Here is a 26,039-nt window from a genome sequence, read left to right on the forward strand (position 1 = left end):
TTCTGATTGGCTTCTGATTAGCACAATTAAATTGTAACGTGCTGTTCTACCCTGCGGAATATAAGTTGGCATACACTTGCTGCATGTCTCATAAAACATTCAGTGTGAACATCTGGGAGAAAGAGCAGACATACAGATAAATCTGAATGACGCCGTGAAAGAGAGAAATTCAGTTCAGACAGTACGAGTACATCTTTTCGCGCTTGAATGGACTAATACACACAAAAGTTTCGGTGAGTATTCACGTAAACAGTCAGTTATGTCTTAAACGTGAACAGTTGGGAGAATATTGGATGTGAATCAGTGTTTTGGACTCGTGTACAGTATTCGCCTTAAAGTGACAGCAGTCTAATAAACCTGCTGCTGTCTGTCATTAATCTTAATCAAACAACAAAAGAAAAAGAGAATCACTCAGTGCTCTTGACTGAATAACTTTAATAGCTTTAATCTTTATTTTTAATGTATGCAAATAAATATGTCTGCTTGGAAGACTGAAGAATGTTCAATGCAATTTTGTTATGAAGAATGCATATATCAATTGAAAAGAAGAACATGTTCTTGTTTCTTTATGAGAAGTGGTTTTATTTAATTTTAAGATAAAGACATGTTATGTCAAAGCAGTTAAATCTGTCTGTATTGGATGTTCAAAAGAGTATATAATGAGTTTGGAAATTTTAGAGTAATGCTTAATTGATGCATTAAAATGTAACTAAACCCATTATATTTACTATAGATTTAGTCGACTAAAATCTTATGATATTTAGTTGACTAAAACTAGACTAAAACAGTTTAGATGACTAAAATATGACAGACTATGACTAAAACTAAATCAAAGTTTGCTGTCAAACTTAACACTGTTAAATACTGTACACTACAGTCAATAGGAACACACTTCACCTATTGATTTTAGTTATATTGTGTATTCTCTGTCTTTGCAGGTGAGCCTGCGCTAGCAAAGGAGAACAACTGCTTGAATGCAGCAAAGGCCTGCAACCTAAACGACACCTGTAAGAAATACCGTTCAGCTTACATAAGCCCCTGCACAAGTCGAGTCTCAACGGCTGAAATCTGCAACAAACGGAAGTGCCACAAGGCCCTGCGACAGTTCTTCGACAAGGTGCCGCCCAAGCACAGCTACGGTATGCTCTTCTGCTCATGTCCTCTTGGGGATCAGTCAGCCTGCTCTGAGCGCAGACGCCAGACCATCGTGCCAGCCTGTTCATATGAGGACAAGGAAAGGCCCAACTGCCTGACACTGCAAGCATCATGCAAGACCAACTACATCTGCAGGTCTGAACTGGTTTACAAAAGGCAACTTAAAATGTTATTCTCTTGTGCATTTTCTTAATATTGTTAGGTTAATGAAGTTCTAATAAAATAATAAATCATTAACACTTTACTTCAGTGAAAGGTTAGATTTCATAGATGTAAATTTTTGGATGATCGATCAAAAGGATAAACAATGCATTTATTTTCACAGCCTGCTTTGCTCATATTTACCAAGAGGAACAATAATTTTGAACACAACTACATATATAAAATAAAGTCTGCTTTTTACTTAAATTGTTATAATAGTATATAATTTTTTATTATATTATTACATTACAAAACTGCAGAAAAGAGAAGCATTTCAATACATATATAGTAGTAAAGTCCATACATCCACACTTCACGGCAACACTTATCTTGTGTGTATTAACACATGGCAGTGCAAAATGAGCTATTTAGAGGTGCTAAGAAATGCATCACTGGATCTGAGAGGCAAGATCACAACATGTCATCTGTAATAACACGCCATCTGTATTAACACATATTCACCACTAGGGACAGAAATGGCCATGAGCAGCTAAGCTGCATCTATTGGGAAATAAAGTGTTTATTAAGGTAAGGCAGGAGAGCACATTGCGAGGACAATCGAGGTGATTATTGAAGTCTAGCAATAAAAACTGCAGCCCTAAATCTGGTTTGTGCAGGAAGAAAGCAACCCCAGAGTCCTCTAAGTGGCTTGTTAAGGATTCATTGGCACAACGTGGATGTAGTTTTGCCAAGCAAACGTCTTTAGGCACAGAGAGAGAGCGATAGCTAATGACCCTGCTCAATCAGAAGAGCCACCGCTTGGCATTCTGGGGGCACACTCAGACACTTATACAAATAAATGGAATATATTTGCACTTGTGCTCCGGGTCTGTACAGTTCACATTCTCCATTCTGCTTGCTTTTTTTCTCATTAATTGTCTTTCTCTTTATAGCTATCCTGTTTATGTACCCATGATCATTTTGATGCTAGGTGTAGCCCCTAGCTGTACCAAGAGCTTTCTGTGTAGTTGTGCAAAGATCCCACACTATTCCAACACCATGTGTCTTAGGACACACGGCACAGCACATTCATTTACACATTCCTTCTCCATCCTTAACACTATGACAGACTGCTGCTGAGAGTCTTCCAACACATTTAACAGCCAAGAACTGTGTGTGTTGTTTGCTTTACAAACACAGATTTGGGCAACATATGTTTTATTTCATTTATAATGAACAGTATTTAATTATAAAGTAATGTTGCTAGTTCTCGTTGTACCAGAATAGATGTCAAGAAAAGGTGATAACTATTCTATATAAAGTGTGTATTTGGTGTTTCAGGTCTCGTCTGGCTGATTTCTTCACTAACTGTCAGTCTGAGCCCCGCTCTCTCTCTGGTTGTCTAAAGGAGAACTACGCTGACTGCTTGCTGTCGTACTCTGGTCTCATTGGTGAGTCTGTCTTGTAACTTGGATAAACAAGTTCATTCAAAACATCTGAGAAACAATGCATTTATAAGTGTATCTTTCATGCTGTACAGCGTAAAAAAATATTTTTTATTAAATTGCAAATATATACAGTACTGTGCAAAAGTCTTAGGCATGTTAATACACCCCCCCCCCCCCAAAAAAAGTTTTTAAGTCAGTTATTTATATCTTTTGCTGTAGTGTGTCAGTAGGAAATATCCGTTTACATTTCCAAACATTTTTTTTTTGCCATTAATTGTAATAATCCAGTGAGATTTGTGTATGCACAAGGAGTCTGACAACAGCCGGTATGATCTGATCTCACCATCATCGAGTCCGTCAGTGATTACATGAAGAAACAGAAAAAAACTGAGACAGACTAAATCCAGAAGAACTGCGGGAACGTCTCCAAGATGCTTGAAGAAACCTTCCTGCAAAGCTACCTGAAAAACTGTGCAAGTGTACCTGGACAAAAGCCTATTTAAACGCAAAGGGTCCTTACACCATATATTGATTTGAATTAGTTAATATAAGTTCAGTCATAAATAAATTCAATTTGTGATTTTATTTTTGAAAGCATTCTCACTTTACAGCATTTTAACACAAGGGGCAGTACTTTTCACAGTACTGTAGCTTTGCAGGAAGGTTTCTTCAAGCATCTTGGAGACGTTCCCGCAGTTCAGACAGACCATGATATATGATCATTAACTAATACTGGGTGACTGCTAGTTCTCTTCATACAATCCACTGAGATACATATAGAGAAAGCCTATGTGAAAACGTGTTTGTTCTCTAGTTCTTTATGTGTTGCTTGTGCTGGAAATCTTCCCAATGTCGTGTGTGCAGCACTACACAGAAACAGCAGCTGGACACATGGGAATACAGCAGTGCAGCTATTAATCTGTGATTAGCTCATGTTGTTGTTCTACCAGTGGGAGACTGTTTCTTTTTGTGGGCTAACAGTGTCACATCCCCACAGCATAGTTTTTATGAGGCACACTGCACCAAAATTATTATTTTTTTAAGAAAGCTCAGTGAGAACAATATAACAGCTAATCTAAGATGACAAGGCACACATCAAGCATATATTTAGCTTTAAAATTTGAAACTGATGCTTTAATTTTTCAAATGCAATATTCCTAAAGAATGTTGGAACATGTATTCTTTTGTTATCCAGGTACGGTGATGACCCCAAATTATCTGCGTTCACCCAAGATCAGCGTGTCTCCATTCTGCGACTGCAGCAGCAGCGGCAACAGCAAAGAGGAATGCGACAGATTCACAGAGTTCTTCACTGACAACACTTGCCTGCGTGAGTTACTGCTCTGGCCCCGACTCTCCCTGCTTCTGTCTAAAGTCAAATCGGAGGCACACTCGCTGATTTACATGTAGAGTTTGTGTTAGGGCTGGGCCATATAGCTAAAAAAATAGATCTCTTTTTTTACATTTTCAGTCTTTTGATGAGATCTAAACATTTTGAATTTGTTTTGCTGCAAAACCAAATCAAAATGTTTAGGGCCCAATTAAATGAAAACAGTAAAGGTGATTCTCTATATCAGTAACTATATCAGTAAGCACTGTTTCTGAACTACCTAAAATGCCTCAATTGTAGTCTTAAATATTTTTCTTCCAGGCACACACACGTCACAGTATTCCTCATTTAAATAATTCCCGCCTAATGCATACACAAAAAAAGGGGGACGAGGCCTGGATCATTTGTATTAGTAGTGTGTTTCCTTTTTTCACTCTTCCCAGTAGTTAAAATGTATTTTTAACACTATTCCTCAGTATACAACCACAACTTTCTGTTGTGTTCTTACCATTTTTCTGACGACTGCTCTCTGAACCATGCAGTTCAATGCAGGTCAGAGGTTATAAATGACAAAGTTAACGTCACATTTGAAATGTGGCAGGTTTTAAAGAAACCAAAATTAAAACAGAATGTTCAGACAGAGGGTGAAAACTTAAATTATTTAAATTATAAATATTGAGTTTGTTGAACATCAAATTCTGTAAACATATTCTAGTAGACCCCATAAAAAAAAATTATAAACCTGTAAATGAGCATAATAGGACCCCTTTAAACAATTTACAGTGTTTTCACTTAGGAACATTTTGAGTGATGATGCCAAACTTATCTTTAAATCAGTTTGGAATTGCTTCATTAAATAAGCCCTTTGAAATGATTAAAGGGATAGTTCGGCCAAAAATGATATTTAACCCATGATTTACTCACCCTAACCACTGAAAGATCAAAGACATTTTCTAAAATAACTGAAAATGTGTTCGTCTGAAAAAAGATTGACATATACATCTCGAACGGCTTGAGGGTGAGTAAATCATGGGTTAAATATCATTTTTGGCCGAAATATCCCTTTAAACTTACCAACTCTAATTGCATTTTTCCAACTGAAGTTTAAATAAGAGACAGTATTAAAACATTGCTTATTAAATGGTCTCATACTTGAGCTGTGAAAGTACTGTAGTAGAATGACAGGCTCTTTAGGAAAAGAAGGCCAAATAAAAAGTGACTGCTTCATTTATATGTAAGCTATATTATATGTAAGACATTGACCAAGCAAATAAAAACACCTCGGGTGTGTGTTATTTTTCAAATAGTTTAACCGCCCGAAGGCAATTAGGCTATTCGCTTATACAACATTTACCACAACTCAATACTTTGTTCAGATGATTTATTTCAAGACATTTGTCAGGTTTTTGTCCTTAAAACTCTCTTGTGTGTAGGACTAATTTCTTAAGCATCTCATCCCAAGTTTCCATTTCTAATTCCAAAACATAATTTAAGAGCTGATAACAGAGACTTGATATGCAGATAGAGATTGATAGATTGCTTGATTGGTCTCAACAAAGTAAATCCTCGATACTGAGAATGTCATGTAGTTTTGCAGATGCGAAACTATATTATTGATAAAATTGTAGGGCAGCGCTGACAAGAAGTTTCTGTGTGTGAATGTTTCCGTCTGTGTGTCTGTACTGTGTGCATTTATGAGAGAGAGAGCGGAAGAGAGCAATGTTTTCATAGATAATGAAATGCAAAATCAAGAGGAAAACATGGAAATAGTTTTTCCTTTTTATCCTATTTTTTTTACTATATTTATTTGCTTGGTCAATGTCTTTGTAGGGTTTTTTGGTTAATTTGCTGTTGTAGGCTGTAAGGACCTTTGAAATAACTGAAATCATTTGGCTTATAAGTTATAAGGAACTGTAATGCAGTCAAGACCTGCCTGGAACTACTTATCTGTGCATTTAATTGGGGAAAAATGCACATCTTAGAACATTCATCAGTCAATCAGAATCAAGCATTCAACAGTCCCGTATATAGTACATAAAATAGGCACATCAATCTGAGCTTCAAACAACACTCCTCATATCTTCTGTTAGTTTTTTTTTTCTGTCTTGTTTTCTCTCCATTATACTCTGTGCGTCCATCCATGCCATCTCTCTCCTAACTGTCCATTTGTCTCATTCTCCCTTTGCTCTGTCCATCTCTTCAGACTCCAGCAAGTTGTTTTTCAAGGCTTTTAGCTATCCTGCTGTCAGCCCGTTTTTACCTCTGCCTCTAAAAAGGCCCTTCCATCTTCCTTTTATGTGCACTTCTTTCTTTACCCTTTCTCCTGTACGTCTCTCGCTCGCTACACTTCCTTAACTGCACCAAGTGTTTCCTTTTGTTCCCGTAAACTCTTAGTATGCCGTGAAAGACAGTGGAAACAGCAAAGAGCGAGCTTTCAGGGAGGGCTTGTAGTACTGAAAGATCCATGAAGGGATCAGTTTAGAAAGCACTTGAACTAAGTTTCTTGTGCAGGACATTGTGGAAATGAATTGAAATAATAATGGACAAAGAAGGTCCTGTCAACCATCATGCCCAGGGCTTTTTGAAACAGCTCAATTCCCTGCTTACAGTCAGATCTGTTCACAGTGGGGGGGAAATATCGAATTGTGATTTTTCTGATGAAAAATTAGGAGATTAGGGTCCAATTCTTACTATTTACTAACTTTTAACTATGACTATTGACTCAATAAACTCCTAATTAATGCTTATTATACCATGGTCTGGGTGAATACTCGATTCTGATTGGCTGCAGGGTGTCCATTAAAAAGTGATAATGTACACCTAGGAAAGGCGTCCCGTCAATTTGCCTGATGACAGTTCTAAATGATTGCGCTGGCTCAAACTCACTGATCAACTGCTGCGGTCGGGTCGCTGTGGCCACGTTGCTTGGCAACGCCTGTATACGGGAGATATTAAATAGTGCGCTCGACTTAATAAATAAAAACCCTCACGATTTTTTCTCTAAAACACATTAAAGTATTATTAATTGATTAAATATTTCTTTCTTTCGTAAGTGACCATGGTACAGGTATAAGCGGGTTAATGCCCTTCGAGGTGTCCATTGTCAGGTATTAATGGACTTATTACCTCCGCTGCGGGTCGGACGGTTCACGCCTCGCCGTCGTCCATTAATACCTGATATTGGACACCTCGCCGGGCATTAACCCTTACTTAATAGTTAGTAAGGTAGTTGTTAAGTTTAGGTATTGGGTAGGCGATGCGATGTAGCGATGTAGAATAAGGCATTAATATGTGCTTTATAAGTACTAATAAACAGCTAATATCCTAGTAATATGCATGCTAATAAGCAACTGGTTAATAGTGAGAATTGGACCCTAAACTAAAGTGTTACCACATCAATAATTATTATTATTATGATTATTATTATTATAACTACTACTAAATTAAAAATGTAAAAATTACAAAATAAAAACAAAATTATAACAAAAAGAGGAACTATTACTTGTATTATTTGACAAAAATTACAGAGCTGCGTTCTCACACTTGAATAGCTCTTCATAGCTTCACTTGGTAAAATCACAGCCCTTGTGATTTTATAATCACGAAGTAATCATGCTGTTTAAGTTGTAGTTTGTTACTTATATATTATGTATATTTGATTTAAAGAATGGCAGTATGTAGCTGGTAAAATTCACCATTTAGCCACTGTGGATGGTGGGCAAAAGTTTATTTCCCAACCTGATTGAGAGTCTACATGGAATATTTGAACTTTTAAAAATGCACACAACAAACTGTTTCACATCAGGACCATTTACACTGAATGAAGCACTGAAGGCAAAAAAGTAATTAAAAATAATGATAAATGTAGGAATTGGAAAACTTTCTCTAAACCAATTCAATCAAAACAGCAAATAGATCAGATCTTCAAATCAGACTGTTTGGCGTGTACCACCACAGGGCAGGGTGGATTCACTGTAGGAAGAGTGTATCTGTGAACAGTCTGAGCTTAATTTGGTTTGTTTCTTTTAGTGCTGAGGGCTTTGAGGGGATGTTGAAGGAGACTCTTCAGGAGGTTAAACTGGGTTAAACTGCATCTTTATTTTTCTATCTTTCTCCCCCCTCTCTCTTCTTCTCATTACCTCATTCTCTCGTGTCTCATTACCGGATTTCAGTGTTAAGGCATCCTGACAGTTCTGGGGGTTTGTTCCCAGCGCCGTCAGTATCTGGGTGTTTAGGAGGCTATGACGAAGCGCTTTGGCCTCACACCCTACACTCGCCCCTGAGCGTTATGCGTCTGTCTGCCCTTGGAACACGCTGTCCTCAGCACAGGATGGAGCAGAACAGATAGCTCGAGTAAAACTGTGAGATTGTTTAATAGTTTTAAAAAATATTAAGTTGGGAATGTTTATTTTCCCTCTAAATATCTTCAGGAGTCTTTGGCAAATGGAAAGTTCAAAAGAACAGCAGTTTTGTAACAATACGAAAGTGTTCATGAAATATATATAAATATATATATATACTGTATGTAGCCTATATATAGCCTATATATAGCCTATATTAGGAGTGGAACGGTACATGTATTCGTATTGAACCGAAACGGTACGGGCGTCACGGTTCGGTGCATGAATACACACGGAGAATACACGGTATAAAAATAAATAAAACTCGCGTGCAAATTAATTAATGTAATGCGGAACTACTGTTAGATACGCGGGTGCTTTAGGGACACCTAATCTGTAGCTCCGCCTTAGCTTTGAAGCTCCGTGGCTATAATCATAGACAGGCTAGCTATAATGGACAGGCTACGATGTCAAGTTTGCAATGCTGGAATATGTTGTGTGTGTGCCTGCGTGCGTGCGTGCGTGCATGTGTGTGTGTGTTGAGAGAGGCGCGGGCGCGATCGAACAGTGGAAACATAAAAACACAATCCGTCATTTTGTTCATAGGACAACATTCAAACTGCAAAGTGTTTACTTATATTTGTGTACACTCGCAATAGAACACAACATTGTGCTTTTGTCAAACTCTAAACTCTTGTCAAACTGTAACCTACAACTGTCACCCACAGTGAGTAAGTTACACATTCTACATTGATTAAAAGAAAATCAAATTTGTTTTTAATAGTAGTATTATTTTATACAGAAATAAATTATCTATAATTCAGATGAGAATAAAGTTAGTGTTAATTAAAATTAAGGAAAACAAATATATTGATCTGAAATATAGCAAATTAATTTTAAATTCATTCAGGTACAGTTACCAAACATATCTCAAAGTCTTTTTGTCTTTTTATTAATTTAATTAATAAACTAATTATATAAAACTATTATCCATGCACTACAAATAAACTGGTTCTATGCCTTTACTTTATTAATAAAACTTATTTAAAAAATACAAGGCATTGTAAAACTTAAGACATTTATTTTCCTTTGGTGGTACAGCAATATATATATACACATGTGTGTGTATTACATGAACACTTTCGCAATTATTATTTATTTATCTATTTTACACTTTCACATTGTTAATGTGTGTTGCAGAACAATTTGCTTATTTTAAGCTGGTCTTCATTTAATCAGAAAAAAACCCAGTAGCCTGATATTGCAGGACATTTTCCTTTCTTTGAAACATAAAACCTTGTGGATATAAAGGTCTCCAGACATCAGCTGGTGGAGTGTAGACTGGATTCAAAGAACATGACTCATTGAGAGACATACACATGAGAGGAAACTACACGATTCATCTGCTGAAGAAAATGTGTCAGGGCTCATAGACTCAAAACAATGATCAAAGCGCTCGGAGCCTTGTGGGTCTTTTCCAGTATTTCCTAGAGAGATGGAGAAAAAAGCATCTAAAAATAGAAACAACAAATTCATCCTGTGTTTGTTCATACTATTTACATTTGAGTATGATAAAATTAGAGGTGGAGATGAAAAAGAAACATTAAGAGGTAGCGTAGCAACCTCGAACATATGCCTCACGCTCAAGCGCACACATAAAGCTTTCCGCAATAAACTGGCAAAAGTAACCTAATGGTTATGAATGTGTCAGGGAAAAAAACAGCAAGGAGACATTTCAATTGTTTATTAATAAACTAGTGTTTTCTGAGTCAGTGTTGACTACAAAGATGAAGTTGACGTTGCTGACTCGTCATCTCCGCAGTATATTGAACGTGCAAGCCTATAGAGAGAAATGGACCGTTCATCTGGATTACATAATCGGATTGTTTGTTTTCTATTTGAATTGGTTTTGCTTAAAAATAGATATTTCAAGCTTTCTATATGCCTATTTCTCATGTCTGTGAAGCAAGTAGCCTATACGCTAAGTTTCGGTTCTTTTGTGACGCACTCCAGTTCTTGCAGTCGAAGACAGAGCAACTTTCTGCTCTTAAGTTTATTCTGTGCACTGTCAAGTGTGTAGCAAATTAGCTCTACGAAATATTAATAATCAATAATAACTGGTTATAATTGATTATTAATATTTGGATCAGTTGTCGTAAATGAATATTACAATCAATTAACCTGTTTGTCCCGTGAACACTCAGGATTAATTGTTTATTAACTCTAAGAAATGTACATTTCCGGAGCATGGGAAATGTCTTTCTTAATTTACAGTACTACTAAGAGCAAGTAGTCAAAATCTATGATTAGAGACTCCAGTTATGAGCTTGATACACAGACAACTTTACATGTGACATGAACAAGCTTTTATTAACTAGACTAAACACTTAAACTACTCTAACATACACATACATACATGCATACAGTTTACCAAGAGAAAGAGAGCTGAAGCAGAATACAGGAAAGCAAGAAGTTATAGCATTGTTTGGAATTCAGCAGATCAACAGCCTTGAGCAAACCATCTGCTTAGTTCTAACACTCCCTTCTTTAAAAGCGCTAAGGATACTTAATGTATCAAATAATGAGACTAAGTTTGATACTTGCATGTCTCGCCCATTTGAATTAAACTGTCTTGATGCAATTTGTTGAGGCTCCAGTTGATCTTTGCTTTAGGGGTGTCTTGATGAGAAAGAACCAGTGGGAGTCAGAGGATCTTTGGTGAATGGAAAGACAAGGCCTCAGCCTGGCGGAAGCTTGTCCTTAGAAAACGTAGAAAACTTCTAGTTCAGCATCATCTTCACGTCAGCATTTCAGAAAGGGACTAAGAGCTGATCTTGTGATCAGTGATTTTTAAAGCGTGAAGATGTCACACCCTCTGGAGGTGTGTGAGCCAATAAGAAGTTTTTTCCTTTGGAGGGAATTTCTTTACGACCCATTGTTCAAGCAGGCCTTTGAACATGTAGTTTGATGTTTAACACAAGAATCTACAAGATTCTTATAATACTAATGCGTCACAAAGTTAGCTAAATGTAATGTAAATTAACAAATGAAGATTGGAGTTTATAGAGACCAAACATGCCACACATTTGATTTTGGTTAACCATAGTATGCAAAGTCTGATACATTAACCCATTAGAGTTTACAAGAAAACATAGGCCAAACAACATAAAAGGAAAAGTATGAGATTGGATAATTAGATACATGTTTATACATTTCTCAAGTGGTTATATATAGAATATATAGGATTAACAGGGTTTATTTTTCCTTCTCAGCGAGAATTAAGTGAGAGTCACAGCTCTCTGGAATTTTCTTTTGGGGTCATAAAACTCTTATCAGTCTCAATGTGTCCTGTAACAGGACACCGGTTCTGCCAGTGTGTTAGCTTCACTTGTGATGTTAGTTTTGCGGGAAGTTTCATAGGCCTTTGTTGGGAGAGTGAGTTTGCTGGATTATTCATAAAAAAAAAATAAAAAAAAATGGTGTGTGTCTGATACAAGTGCTTCATCAGATTTGTTGTGTTGCCGGTCTTGGCAGCATTTATCTTGTCGCAAATATTGCATCGTGCGCTGTTGGCATCGAGCCTGGTGAAATGCTGCCACACTTTTGATCTTTTCCACATATTTTACATCTAAGGGGTCTGGAACGCTTACACATGATCCTATTTATTGGGCATAATCGGTGTAAACTAGGGTTTTTCCTTGATGCCTCGCTATAGCCAATCATGCTGAATGATTATTGGCTCTCTGACCTTGATGAAATTAACCCCTTAGGTATCGAAATCAATGGGATCGATGCAATTCAGTCGGTGCCTAAAAAGTATCGAACTCAATGCCCAGCCCTACCTGATATATTTATATTTATACCAGAATAATATATTTATTTAATTATTTATGTAATTTTTTTTTTTTTTTTTTTTTGAGAAATCTGTGCTACATGCATATACAGCATGCACATAAATGTTTATGAATTCCAGTATTTATTTAGGACTTGATTTACAGTTGAACACATTTGAAACACTAATAAACAGACATAGATATCTCATGGCACTCTGATTTTATATTAAACATCTCCTAGAATATCACGTTGGGCCTCTGACAGCAAACAGGAGGAAAACCTATCCACAGTGTTTATCCTGTGTATCTTTTTATTGGCCCTCCAATTAATTATGAGGTAAATACTATCTTTGCTCTTTGTATGTAGGCAATGCGATCCAGGCGTTTGGAAATGGGACAGACGTGAGTGTGTGGCAGCCGATGCCCCCAGTGCAAACCACCACCTCTATAACAACACCATCCCAGAGGGCCAGGGATCGAGAAAGATCACCTAATGCCATAGAGCCGGCGACACACATCAACCATCTCAACCCGGCTGATAACTCCCTCTACCAGTTCTGTGGTAGCCTGCAGGTCAGTGCAACTATTGCAGACATAGATCTTCAAGTTTCATGGTTTGGTGTATGTGCCCCAGGGAATGCAGGGTTGCAAAAAAGCCTATGTGTTTGTGGTCCTTATGTCTTATGTGTTAGCAGATAATAAATACCTCTGGTGATCTTGAAAATAATGCTTTTATGAAGGGAATATTTCAGTTGTGTATGCTTGATTTGAGAGAGCTATACTACGATATAGGGGAGAACGATTTGTTACTTCTTACTCCACTGAATATTTGGGGGTAAGTAAATTTTCAAGTAAAAACCTTAAAGTCTTTATTACAAAAAAAAAGCTATTATCAATGACCTTTTGGGGCATGTTGTCAAAAACAACTGAAAACGCTGTATTATGCATGCTAGGCAAATAGATGGCAATGTCACTTTATAAAGAAACACTATGCGCCTTGACTGAACACGTACTATATCACTGTTTTTACTTTGAGTCAATTGCACTTTGAAACCGTTTTCAAAAGTTTCCATTTTCAGGCCCCAAAAACAACGTTGTGTAAATGAACAGCCAAAATCCAAGTTTCCCATTTTAGTTGTTAGTTAGATGCTATATCATGTCTCTTCTTCGAAAACACTTGGCCCATTAACACTTTCTATTCCATTTCTATTCTATTTTTTCTATTTCTTAACAAAAATACCTTGCTAGACTAACTAGGACTTGTCACAGCACTTACATATTGTTGCCATTTGTTGATTTAACTTATTCTATTATTCTCATTTGTAAGTCGATTTGGATAAAACTGTCTGCTAAATGTTTCAATATAACTAAATGTCTCTCAGCAAAATGTAAAGAGTAAAACAATTATGAAACACAAAATGATTCATAAAACAGCAAAAATGTAAGGTAACATACTGTACAGAAAATTGCAGAAATTGTCAACAACATAGGTTCAATAAAAAATTTAAAACATGACAAAACATTGTTTTTATAAAAATTTGCCTTCATTACATGGTTAGCAACACCAAGGTCATAGGAACGATTTCCAGGGAATGCACGAACTGATTAAAATGTATACATTAAATGCAATGCAAGTCACTTTTAAAAGTGTCTGCAAAATGCGTAGATGTGAATGCACTGCCTTTGTGACAACTAGCCCTGCAGCACATACAATTTACAATGACTGTCAGAGCTGGCCATATATACGGCATTTGTCTTTTAATTAGAGACAATGCAAATATATAATCACAGACATTAGGGCGAACACACATTCACACCCGTACACTCCAACAGAGAGCAGCACAGCAGCAGGAGAAAGTGAAATTAATGAGTATACATGTTTCTGTATTAGCCTCGCTGCTAAACGTAGTCCTCTGAGGGGGAGCAGCTGTCAGTGTGAAAATGAGGAGAAGAACAGATACAGAGAGTGCAGACTCATGGGAGATGTCTGTCAGTCTTTCTTCGTCAGTTACAAATGATCGCAGCACATGCAGCTGACCTCCAGGAAAACTAGCGAGACGACTGCAGCATGCAAATGCCATGTTAACGTGGCCTTTGCTGCATATCAAACTGCCTCTCTCTCACTCTCGTTTAGAACTGAGATGTTTACAGCCAGCTGTACTGCTTGCGTCCCCCTTTAGTTATATGGTAGAAAGGGTTTTTGCCTTTGCGTGTTTTCGTGTGGGTAAAATGACAGAGCCAGATGTGCATTACCTCCCTCAAAACAAAGAGACATATGGTAATACCTCGTCTTGTGTAAAAGTGTCAAAATGCAAGTATTGCGTACATTTTCTAAATTACTGAATGCTCTGCTTTAGCCGTACAAATCAGATCTCTTGGTTCAGTGTGAACTCATGTTCTAAATATACAATTAAAGTGAGAAACTCTCTGCTTAGTATGCTGTCAAGTGATTCAGTGAGATTAAGGGCCAATTTCATAAGTTTTGTTCTATTTTTCCTTTTCTTCCTTTTTTGGACTATTAGAGTGACATATCTTGCGCTTCGGGAGCTGTAATTAAAACAGCACTTGATGTGTTCAGAGAACAATTATCCAACTTTTTTTGTGCCTGAGAATTATACTTTTTTTTTGTTGTTTTTTGTTGGTTTATTTCTTCAATTTTGAAAATGTTTAAAGGGTGCTAGGACCACTCTGGGAGAAATTAATCATAGATATTAAACCTCAAATCCTCTTTTTGCCTCTTGATGCGGTTGTTTATAATGTTTCATGCTGGTCGAGGCATTGCTTTATCATGCTGGGCTCTGGCTTAGATTCAAGTCAGCTTCTTTCAGGAGGATACCGAACCGCCAACACACAGGAATCCATTCATTATACTGTCACCAGCTCTCCTATATCACCACCGCTTCTCACTTCCTTAGACACACATACTTATGCACAACAAGAACACACACATAAGGATGTGAAATCCATACTTAATTGTATGCTACTGGAGGGGTTACATTTAAAATGCTAAAATTTGATTACTGTTTGTGAGAAATTTAAGGTGGCCTCAGATGAGAACCTACCGGCTATGATTAGTATTTATATCAACTTGCATGCGCATTTACTTCTCAATGGTTATATTGACACTGTATCTGAGGACAGAATCACAATAGCATAATAAAGCACATTACTAATACAGTGCAATTAACAGCTATAAAATTGCAGCTATAAACAGCAGTCTGAGTTTTTTGTAAATGATTATCTGGTGTGGATCATTCTTGAGCATTATACAGTATGTCAACACAGAATGTTGTTTGGCAAGGATTTTCTTGGTCCAAGATGTTATTATTTAATTTCGATCAGATTGATTTAATAGAGCTTTATGTTTCCTTTCTAGGCTCAGAAGCAGAAGACAAACAACACAATAGATGTGTTATGTGTGGTAAGTATGCTTCTTTTAATGCACATCTCAAACCAGACATACATCTGATATATGTCAAGTGCTATTGAAAGAAAGAATTATAATGAATGAAAACAAAGATAAAGCAGTAATTATCTCATGTCACATTAGCCCAGTTCTGCTGAACTTTGACCCGGCAATAGAGGGCCCTTCCCGCCCGGTATGCACATGATCTTTGCGGTGGGCGATGGCAAAATGTGAACGTTGCTTATCTTCTGCCTTTTAAAGTTCACTAAATGTCACTGTACATAATAAAAGCAACATTATATGCTAGAATGACATTTAGTGTTGCAACGGCAGGTCCAACCAGCCCCTAAAAATGAGGACCTCTTTTCTGCGAATAATTTCATTGCGGAATCAAAGAGCTTTTTAATCTCATTTAGACATCTGAACCCATGTTAACTCCGACAGAATGGCATTTTTATTTTTGAAAGAATTTGAAGTGTTTTTATCACTATTTTAATTTTTTTTTTTGCTGTTCTGTTGGACACTTTTTTAGTGTTTCAAGACATTTGCAGTTGTTTGCAAGGTGAAAGTCCAGTTTTAAAAAAAGAAGACGCATTACGGTGTATTAAAAAACTTGAAAGCACATATGCGTACATTTTCTGATAGAACAGTTCAAGGTAAAACATCATAATGGAAAAATATGTGCATTTGTGACTTATCTAACTACCTCTTGGCTGTTAAGAATAATTGCTTATCCGCTTTCTCACATATTTACTGTTATGTTCCTCCAAGGACCCACAGATCGATGACCCCAGCTCCTCCAATGCCATCTCCAGGAATTCGTCCACTCGGCAGGTGTCTTTATCAGCCCTTAGCTCTCTGATGCTCCTACTGGCTACCTCCTTGCACTGCATCTTCATCACGGCGATGTTGTAGCCACCTAAGAACATAAAACATGGACAGTCACAATTTGTATAAAGTCAATTGCTGTTCCTGGTCAATCTGTTGTACTCAGTTCTCTCTCTCTTTCTCTCTCTTAGCCTATCCCATCCTCTCTTTCTCTCACTGGTCTGTTTTTTAAGAGGTTTTGTTGATGTTGTTGATGCAATGAAACTAAGTGGTCTTGGTGTACTCGAGTTTCTGTCTCTTCCCTCCTGATTTTGCATTGGAAGATGAAACGTGAAAGAAATGCAAGAGTGCCTCGGATTCATTGCAGCATTCCCATGTGATATTGTGCCATCTACGCAACCACTGGTGTTTCGAGGGCCAGAAATCATAAGGACTCCTGTCACAGCAGTAGAGATTAATCTTATCTGTGCGGATGTGTACTTAAAGATGCAGTGTGCACCATCCATTGCTCACTGGTACACACAAAAACAGCAAAAGTGAGAACAAGACACTATAGAGATGTGGTCACTGTTTATTTACACAAATTGTCTTCTGTCTATCTTTTATTTTAGTTGATGTTTTGGTGAAAATTAGATTCTCACAAATTGTACTTGTCCTCTGTAGTTTTTCTATAGCATCATTGTCCCGTCTGTAGGTCAAACATATCAAAAAAACATTTGCAAAACATCTAGTCACAGAAAGTGAAAGGTGGGTTTAGAGGGGAGTTTAATTATAAAAAATTTCCAGCCCAAGCTTGACTGAATGACCAAAAGGACAGTAGCTTGTCTGATAAGACAAGAAGGAGCCTTTGACCTCATTTACACTGTCAGTGAAATGTGACCCAATTCCGATTTTTTTCTCATATGTGACACAGATCCGATGTGTTCTATGACAGTAGCTAAGTTTCCATCCACTTGTCAATCGAATTACCTGAAGTTCGGTAAAAAAAAATCATGCGAATAAAGCTGGTGAAAATGTGTTTCCATCCAATGGCTTTAAAGGGATACTCCACCGTTTTTTCATATTAAACTATGTTATTCCCTTAACTAAGACGAGTTGATAAATACCTCTCTCGTCTCAGTGCGTGCACTAAATCGCTCTGTCTTGCGGCGAAACTTTGTTAGCCCAGTTTATTCAATATGTGCCAAGCAGAGAAGCTACCAAACACCTCCACGTTTTCCCTATTTAAATACAGTTACTCGCATAGTGTAACTCGACCTAGGACGGTGACACAAAACAAAACATTGCGCTTTTCTAAGCGTGTAAAATGGATAACTATATTGTATGGCGGAATACCATAGCAAGTGCTTGGAAGCACTTCGACTTCGGCGCAGTAATATCTTCACTCGTGAAAAATCCTCTCACCGGCCCCCGCTCCCTCTAGTGAAGATATTACTGCGCCGAAGTCGAAGTGCTTCCAAGCACTTGCTATGGTATTCCGCCATACAATATAGTTATCCATTTTACACGCTTAGAAAAGCGCAATATTTTGTTTTGTGTCACCGTCCTAGGTCGAGTTACACTACGCGAGTAACTGTATTTAAATAGGGAAAACGTGGAGGTGTTTTGTAGCTTCTCTGCTTGGCACATATTGAATGAACTGGGCTAACAAAGTTTCGCCGCAAGACAGAGCGATTTAGTGCACGCACTGAGACGAGAGAGGAATGTATCAACTCGTCTTAGTTAAGGGAATAACATAGTTTAATATGAAAAAACGGTGGAGTATCCCTTTAAAGCGAATAAAAACCTGTGCGTAATGACGTCACATGCTGTTTTGCGATCAAATTGGTATATCGAATTGATTTGAGACATTTTAAGGTGTTTCCATTCATTTTCGCACTGAAACGCACAACATTCAAGCAAACATTTGCGAACAAAGTTTTGCTAGACAAAATGGATCGCGCCATCTACCAACAAATGATCAATATTGCAGAAGTTGTAATAGTGCTTATGTGCCAGCTAATAGCGACATATCAAGATATAATAAGAAAACAACAACGCTATCTACACATTGCTATGATGATGCAGATGCACGTAAATGCCCGACGACAACGGAGGCGGCCTGTGGTGTGGGAACGACAGCGCTCTAAACAGTTCTGGGAGATCGTGGTTCAGAGACATTTCACTTTGTTGGCCATTTCCTTCGCGAGTTCCTGATAAATTATGGCATTTCTTAGATTTTTGCTATCTAAAATAGCCGTTATATTTTTCTGGTAAATTAAATTCAAAAAGTATCTCGTCTCCTCGTTTGTCCACTTACATCTGTCTTTGTTGACACCCTCCATGTGTGCAAGACAGTATATAAGAGGTGCAAACAGAGCGGAAATACTGGGCGGAAATGAACTAAAACTTCTTCTTCTATGTTTTGTGGCGGGGTGCAACCATAAAATGACCTAAAACTTAATCGCAATTCATTATTTTTTCGGAAAATAACGTTTCCATCAGCATTTATCGCATAAGCCGTATATCGATCAAGATAAAATCCGATGAGACCGAACGTATTTCATTTGAGTCGATATTCATGAAATTCAATCGAATTTTACTGTTTCCATAAGGCATTTTTCATTCGATATCACTTAATTCGGATAAAAACGTGTGGATGGAAACATAAGCTAGATAGTATGGCAAGTGTAAACACATGAATCGGATATGGGTCACAGTTGAAAGAACGTGTAAACGGACGGTCAAAAAAATCAGATAAAGGTAACAAATCAGAATTGGGCATCAAGACCTGCAGTGTAAACGAGGCCTATGTTGTTTGTGTGTGTGGCTGCACGTATGAATGCGTAATGCTGTTTGTTTGTCTTTGTTTGAACATGAGGATGAGGTCACAGGTTGACTGGATGGATATGTCAATAGAACTGGGGTTTCTTAACTCCTTTGGCACAGATTACAGAGAAAACATGGACTTAGGTTAGAAAGCTATTGATTTTTGCGTAATCGGACAGTATGTCAAGGTTCTATTTTACAATTGCTTATACAAGTATCTGTAAATTACACATCACCACTCACCAGGCTAAACCAACCGGTATCCGCATATCTATCACGTGTATATTGCCTTTCTGATGTTGCTTTGACAGGGATTTTCATACATCGGCCCAAACTAAACATGCAAACTAGTCATGTGTGTATTATTTACTGTAGCCAGTTTTTTGTACTGTATGTCTATACAAAAGTTACTGAAAGAGTCAGTATCAGTGATCCTGCGCCATAATTACTTCAAATCAGTGAGAATTCTGTATGTCAGTATGAGGCATGTGCAGTTAAACCACCTCAGCGGTACACGGTAAAAGAGTCTATGACATGCTGCTTTGGTCCATGTGGCATTTTGAACAACAAAAAATAATAATAATGTATTGTTGTACTTCATGTTATTTACAGAACATTTTAAGTGCTACATAAAAAAAAAAAAAAAAAAAAAAAACACACACATATATATACTTCAACATGAACTATGTTTATAGAGCCTGCTATATTTGAATTGGGATCTGGTTGTACAATGTATTATCATATTGGATGAGGATTTATTGTTTTTCTCAGTAACTATATATACAGTATATATTTTTGTTTAGAGATAACACTACAAACCGAAGACTTACATCTGTTATTATTGCTGTCCAGTAGTATCTCAAATGAAGGAAATGTACAACAGCCATTTATTTACTATAACACTATGCTATTGTTTTATGGTACGCCAAAAAGAAAAAGGAAAGAAACTCTTATTTTTGTATCTTTTTGCATTATGGGTTTATTTATTGTAATGTTGTCTTTTCTGCTGGTAAGCAGTACAGGAACTTTAAAAGTATGAACATTAAAAAACCAAGCATGAGAGATGGAAATGCAATAAAGGCTATTGGTGTTGTGGATTCTACACAGGCATTCTGCGGTGGGCTGGTGTTTCTGGCTCTGAACGCAACACAAAGTTGCTGTATGCTTCAGATGGGAGCAGGAAAGTGAGAATCCCACATTGTAAAATCTATATTTCTCTATATTCACATCTTATTGCTCCACAGCATTTAAAATGCAAATACAAGACTCCTCCACAATCTGTCACATTTCTTCTTAGCTTGTGAAAATGTAAAAAGTATTCTATGAAACCGATTACAGATGTTGACACATTCACCTTTGTTGTTGTCTCTTCTTGTGATGAGTGTTTCATTTTGTTTAGTTTTTTATGTGCAGAATGTATAAGAATAATTTAGCCTAAATAGCCAAGGCAATGGTTTTGTTCACAAAAGGAGACAGCAGTACATCAGTGAAAACTGCTTTGAGGGTTACATAATAAATCTAAATAAAAGGCCATTGTGGCTTTGTGCAATAACCATATCATAACACGCAGAGATTTAATTAATTCGATGAAAAGTCTGTTGCGCTGTGTTTCCGAGTGAACCGCGGCACTGTGTTCATTTACATGGGTTCAGCTTATGTTGCGGTTCAGAGTGGCTCGGTTCACAGTGAATGCTGCAAACTTATAATGTGCATGCATTTTGCAAGCAAAATAAAGTTACATTAAAATATAATTTTTTGTATTTTACAGAACAACTGTGTTATTACATGTATCCTTAGAGTTTTCATCTTCATTTTTATAATTAGAGTTAAAGCTATAATAAAGTATCTATTATTCAAACTGAGTTGCTGTAAAACACCAGTGTGACTGTGATGTGGACTGAGACACTATCATAACAAAAAAAAAAAAAATTCTTTTTTTACTCTATTCAATTTCATCACTAAAGAGGTATTAGTTGGTTCTTATAAAGACTGAACCCAAGTGTTTTCACTCTTAAAAAGCAACTCCATTGGCTCCAATTTTAGTTCTTATCCCAGATCGCAATTGTAACCCAGGCTCATAATAAAAACGTAAGTGGCAAAATATTTGCAAAACGCAATACGTTGCGTCGTTTCATGTTTCGCAGTTTCAGAGTGAAATGTCTGGTGAGTGGAGCTAAAAGCGTTTCGTTTTTTTTCCGGAACTGATGATCTTGAATATGGCACCATTTTATTACGTTGGAGTTTATACGTATCGCCGACGCCGCAGTTCTGAATGGAAGCTTAATATGCTCCATTTTAAAATAACGCACACCTACACTAAACCCTAAACCTACCAGATAGTGTTAAGAAAAGCAAATGTGACAAAAACGCCAAAGCAAACGTACTGTAACCATGGCATTTTAGCTCGTTTTTGAACTCTTCCCAGATGGTGTCGGCCCACATCCAGCACACGTGGAATCTGCATGTACCGGATATGGGCCGACACTACAGTATGTTGCTGTCTAGGTTGTCTTTGAGCTCTTTTATCGTGACTCGTCTCCACATCACAAGTACAATTCTGCACCAGCTGAGCTATCAAGCAAGCTTAGTAGCCTACGCTCAAACCGTACATACTGTATGGAGCTGGTTACGTGATAAGAAACTCCAAACAAGTATGTTTACAAATCATGCACTATGGTAAAAAAAAAAAAGAAAAGGTAATAACATTTGTGCAAGGAACATTGTGAGCCTGTGTTGCATAAGGTAGTTGTTTGGCAGCCCAAATCGTGCAGCCCCCCTCCTTAACTACACTTGTGACTGAACTGCCGAATCAGCACTGACATGCTGTGTCCTCACTACGGTAGTGTAGTATAAAAAGAGTCGAGTGAAGAGCTCAGGTAGGCTACCTCTCTCGTGCTTGACTCGACCCAAGATGACCATGCAGAGGCTCGCTTCATACGTTGTCTTTATTGTCTGTTGCGGTCTGGCGTTATCCCGTAAGTACTAGCAATGTAATACTAACAATACGATTTTTAAAATGCAGAGGTCATCTAATTAAAGGCAAAGAGAATTAATTTCGACTGCTTTCATTATTTCATCTCATTTTTGCCTTTGCATATTTGCTCTTTAATCAACTACTGTAGTATCATGGGTCAACCAGTGTAGGTTCACATTGTTTGAAAGAGTTTTTAATGCCTTAAGCTTTCAAAACATCTTATTACATGAACAACAGAGCCGAAACCAGACCAAAAATGTTTGAGGGAGAAGGTCATCACATTCCCGCAACTGACCACCAGCAGCTGGGCGAAGCTCCACCCGAATGAATCCATGGATATGTCTGCAGTCACCGTGTGTTTGAGATTCTACTCTGACCAAGTGACTGGCCACCCATCTCTGTTTTCTCTGGCCACGCCATCCCTCCCTCAAGACTTTTCTTTATCTTGGTCAGCTGAACTCAAACAATACCAGATGGTGATTCATAAAACCCAAGTTGAATTCAAAGGGTTGACATTCAATTTAAATCAGTGGAACTCGGTGTGTGCGACCTGGGATGCCAAAAGTGGTCTTGCACAGATGTTTGTGAATGAAGTAGCCAGCATTAGGAAGGTGTTGGGCCCTAAGACTTCTTTTAAAGGAGAGCCTGTCATAACACTCGGCCAGTATCAGACCCACTATGATGGAGGGTTCCAGCAAGTCAATGTCTTCATGGGTTTTATATCAGATGTGCACATGCACAAACAAGTCCTTTCCACCCGTCAGATTAAGACCTACATGGAGGGAAAGAAATACAAACATGGTGATTACATTAACTGGCACAATCTGAAATTCACCATTGCTGGGTCTGCACAAGTGGAAGAAAAGCAGCAAGTAACCTTCCATACCAAAGAAGAGCAGATATAAGCGCTGCTGTGTTGTAATGTCATGAGAAATGAATAAACATCTTGACAGTGAATCCCTTGACCAAATAAGAGCAGTCGAACAGACTTGGGTTTCATATTTTGGTGCAGTTTAATGATCAGCTTGAGTAAAGTTGCCACAATGGCCTTGAGTTCTAAATTATTCCCACTCACTCACTCACTCACTAATGACTAAATGATAGAGTGGCAGCACTTACCACTAATTTTGTAAAATGACCCACGCAAGTTAATTTGATCAACTAGCAACATTCTGAATGTGAGGTTTACTTTTTTTGCACTCTCAAAAAATCATTATTGTGTTGAACTTAACTTCCCTAATTTGTCAACCTGCATCTTTCTTCTTTTTTTTACAGTACTTACAAACAAACAAGTACAGGTACAAAATGACTATTTACAATTTATGAAAATCTTAAACATTGGAAAGCAACTAATTAAATAAGTTAAAGTACTAACATTAAAGGGATAGTTCACCCAAAAATGAAAATTCTGTCAGTAATTACTCACCCTCATGTTGTTCCAACTCCGTAAGACCTTCGTTCATCTTCGGAACACAAATTAAGATATTTTTGATTAAATCTGAGCGCTGTCTCACTCCTCCATAGACTTCTAAGGGACTGAAACTTGCTGGCCTAGAAAAGTTATTAAAGAGATCGTTAATATAGTCCAAGTGACCACAGTGGCTTAATCTTAAGTTTATCAAGCGACGAGAATACTTTTTGCGCGCTAAAAAAACCCCAAAAATAACAACTTTATTCCACTAATCATTTTCTTCTCTCTGGGCCTCAAGTGAGTTAACGTAGTGTTTTTGCGCAGCGCGTCAGTGTTGCACGTCACCACGTAGGCTCACTATTGGCCGACGCTGGTCATGTGTGTGACGCGCTGCGCAAAAACACTACATTAACTCACTCGAGGCCCAGAGAGAAGGAAATGAATAGTGGAATAAAGTCGTTATTTTTGGGGGTTTTTAGCGCGCAAAATGTATTCTCGTCGCTTGATAAACTTAAGATTAAGCCACTGTAGTCACTTGGACTATATTAACGATCTCTTTAATAACTTTTCTGGGCCAGCAAGTTTCAGTCACTTAGAAGTCTATGGAGGAGTGAGACAACTCTCAGATTTAATCAAAAATATCTTAATTTGTGTTCCGAAGATGAACGAAGGTCTTACGGGGTTGGAACAACATGAGGGTGAGTAATTAATGACAGAATTTTCATTTTTGGGTGAACTATCCCTTTAAGCTCAAACTGAAATTAAAATGAAAACTGAACATATAAAATTAAAATATTAATAAATACTATAAATATTACAAAAATAACACTTCTTAATAATAACCTGAGACAGGAGAAAATGCACTGGTTTGCTGAGTCCACATTACAAATGTCCTCTTTAAACGTCCATCAGCATGTCAGAAAAAGAAAAAACAAGAAAATACAGGAAACGAAAAAGCAGTCAAATTAAATTACATTTTTGGGTAAAAATATTTTAAGGTGCATTTAATTGGCTTTATAACGAACGTCACATGAATTAACAAATAAACAGGTCTCATTGCATCCGCGTGTCAGAGAAGTGTTAACAGCTGTACGACAGCAGTATCTGTGGACTTTTAAGGTGATCAGCTAACCTATAGCTAATTATTTTTATGGTTGGTGTGTTATTAAATTTTAATGACCGAATGTTAGTGTGAAGAAAAAAAAACAAAAAAACATTCAAGATATCAATATGTGATGGACATTGGTTATGCTCATCTTTGTTCGCTCCTTTGAAGGCATCTTGAGTAAAACGGCTTTATATTTAACGAAGCACATGCAAAAGACCAGGGGCCATATCCATAAAACATCTTAAGGCTAAAAGTAGCTCCTAACTTGCTGATTGAATTTCAGCAGATTTCTCCACTGTTATTTAGACTGATGATATGAAAATTAAGCTCTTGACACTTCCAACTAATGAACGAATGTGGCTCCTCACAGACATGCACGAATTAGATCATATCTACAAATAATTTTTGTGTGTGCAGTTTATGGGCTGTAATATGTATACATATATGGAATAATAATATTGCATTAGCATGGAGAGAACTGGCAGCTTGGCTCATATTGGCTCATGCTGTGTGGTGTCAGGGGCCAGGCTCAGGAGCCTCGGGCATGTGGGGTCCTCACACACATCAGCAGGGGAGAACAGCTATCTTTAACATGGCAGCATCCATAACCGTCCAATAATGAACACCCACCTCATGCAAGTCTGATCAGTGTCTTGAGGCAAAGTTTGAGACTCGAAATGCAAGGGACAATATGTATGCGGAAGATTGCTGCGTTTCTTTGATATGCAGTGAATTGTTTGTTTAGAGAGGTCTGATATGGTTGAGTGTGCAGGTCCCAGCACTCAACCAGAAGAGTTTGCTGAAGATCCTAAAGGACTAAAGTGAAACTTTTGGTATGTAAACATTCCTTTTAAAAGGGACTGTAAAAGATGCAAGCCATTCTAGAGACTTGCACCAGATTGAACAATTGATTAAAACACGCCCCCTCTTTCTACAGCTCAACTGCTTTGGCGTAATCATGGTATTTTATCTGTCAACTTATTTTTACTCGGCCTCTGCATTCTCCTCATGTAGCACACATTTTGCACGCTCCAAACTCATGAAAACTGCTCCAAGTTTATAGAGTGCAACAACCGGGTTCTGGAAGTAAAAATCTATTATTATTTATTTATTTTAACAATAACTTACTTATAAACCTTTAAAGATAGACTTACTGTGAGCTAAGAGGTTGTTAATCTATGTTATTACATGGCTTGGTTGAATTCTAATGTAGAATGCGGTCTGTTATTTCTTGATAACAGACCGCTGCAAAGTCTA

General features: G+C 37.5%; 2 protein-coding genes across 3 annotated transcripts in view; both read left to right on the top strand.

Annotated features, from left to right (window-relative positions):
- The window catches only part of gfra1a (gdnf family receptor alpha 1a), an 84,011-nt gene extending 67,249 nt beyond the window's left edge, over positions 1 to 16,762 (top strand). For both annotated transcript variants that reach the window (XM_081351001.1, XM_081351002.1), the window contains 6 exons: positions 939 to 1,290; positions 2,638 to 2,747; positions 3,940 to 4,074; positions 12,615 to 12,820; positions 15,624 to 15,668; positions 16,425 to 16,762. In XM_081351001.1, coding sequence (XP_081207127.1) covers positions 939 to 1,290; positions 2,638 to 2,747; positions 3,940 to 4,074; positions 12,615 to 12,820; positions 15,624 to 15,668; positions 16,425 to 16,568 — 992 coding nt within the window. In that variant the 3' untranslated portion in view covers positions 16,569 to 16,762. The remainder of the gene's footprint in view (positions 1 to 938; positions 1,291 to 2,637; positions 2,748 to 3,939; positions 4,075 to 12,614; positions 12,821 to 15,623; positions 15,669 to 16,424) is intronic.
- Positions 16,763 to 22,173: 5,411 nt separating this feature from the next.
- apcs (amyloid P component, serum) lies at positions 22,174 to 23,230 on the top strand. The gene is made up of 2 exons (XM_081350870.1): positions 22,174 to 22,264; positions 22,501 to 23,230. Exons 1-2 carry the CDS (start codon positions 22,201 to 22,203, stop codon positions 23,166 to 23,168), a joined length of 732 nt encoding a protein of 243 aa, XP_081206996.1. The 5' UTR covers positions 22,174 to 22,200; the 3' UTR covers positions 23,169 to 23,230.
- Positions 23,231 to 26,039: the final 2,809 nt, after the last annotated feature.

This window comes from Scardinius erythrophthalmus (assembly GCF_964197995.2).
Source record: "Scardinius erythrophthalmus genome assembly, chromosome: 21".
Taxonomy (NCBI): domain Eukaryota; kingdom Metazoa; phylum Chordata; class Actinopteri; order Cypriniformes; family Leuciscidae; genus Scardinius; species Scardinius erythrophthalmus.

Bases quoted from the DNA above. Each gene is read 5' to 3' on its own strand.
- apcs (XM_081350870.1), top strand. From the start codon at position 22,201: ATGACCATGCAGAGGCTCGCTTCATACGTTGTCTTTATTGTCTGTTGC. The intron at 22,265-22,500 runs GTAAGTACTAGC...CATGAACAACAG, and splicing joins TTGCGGTCTGGCGTTATCCC to AGCCGAAACCAGACCAAAAA.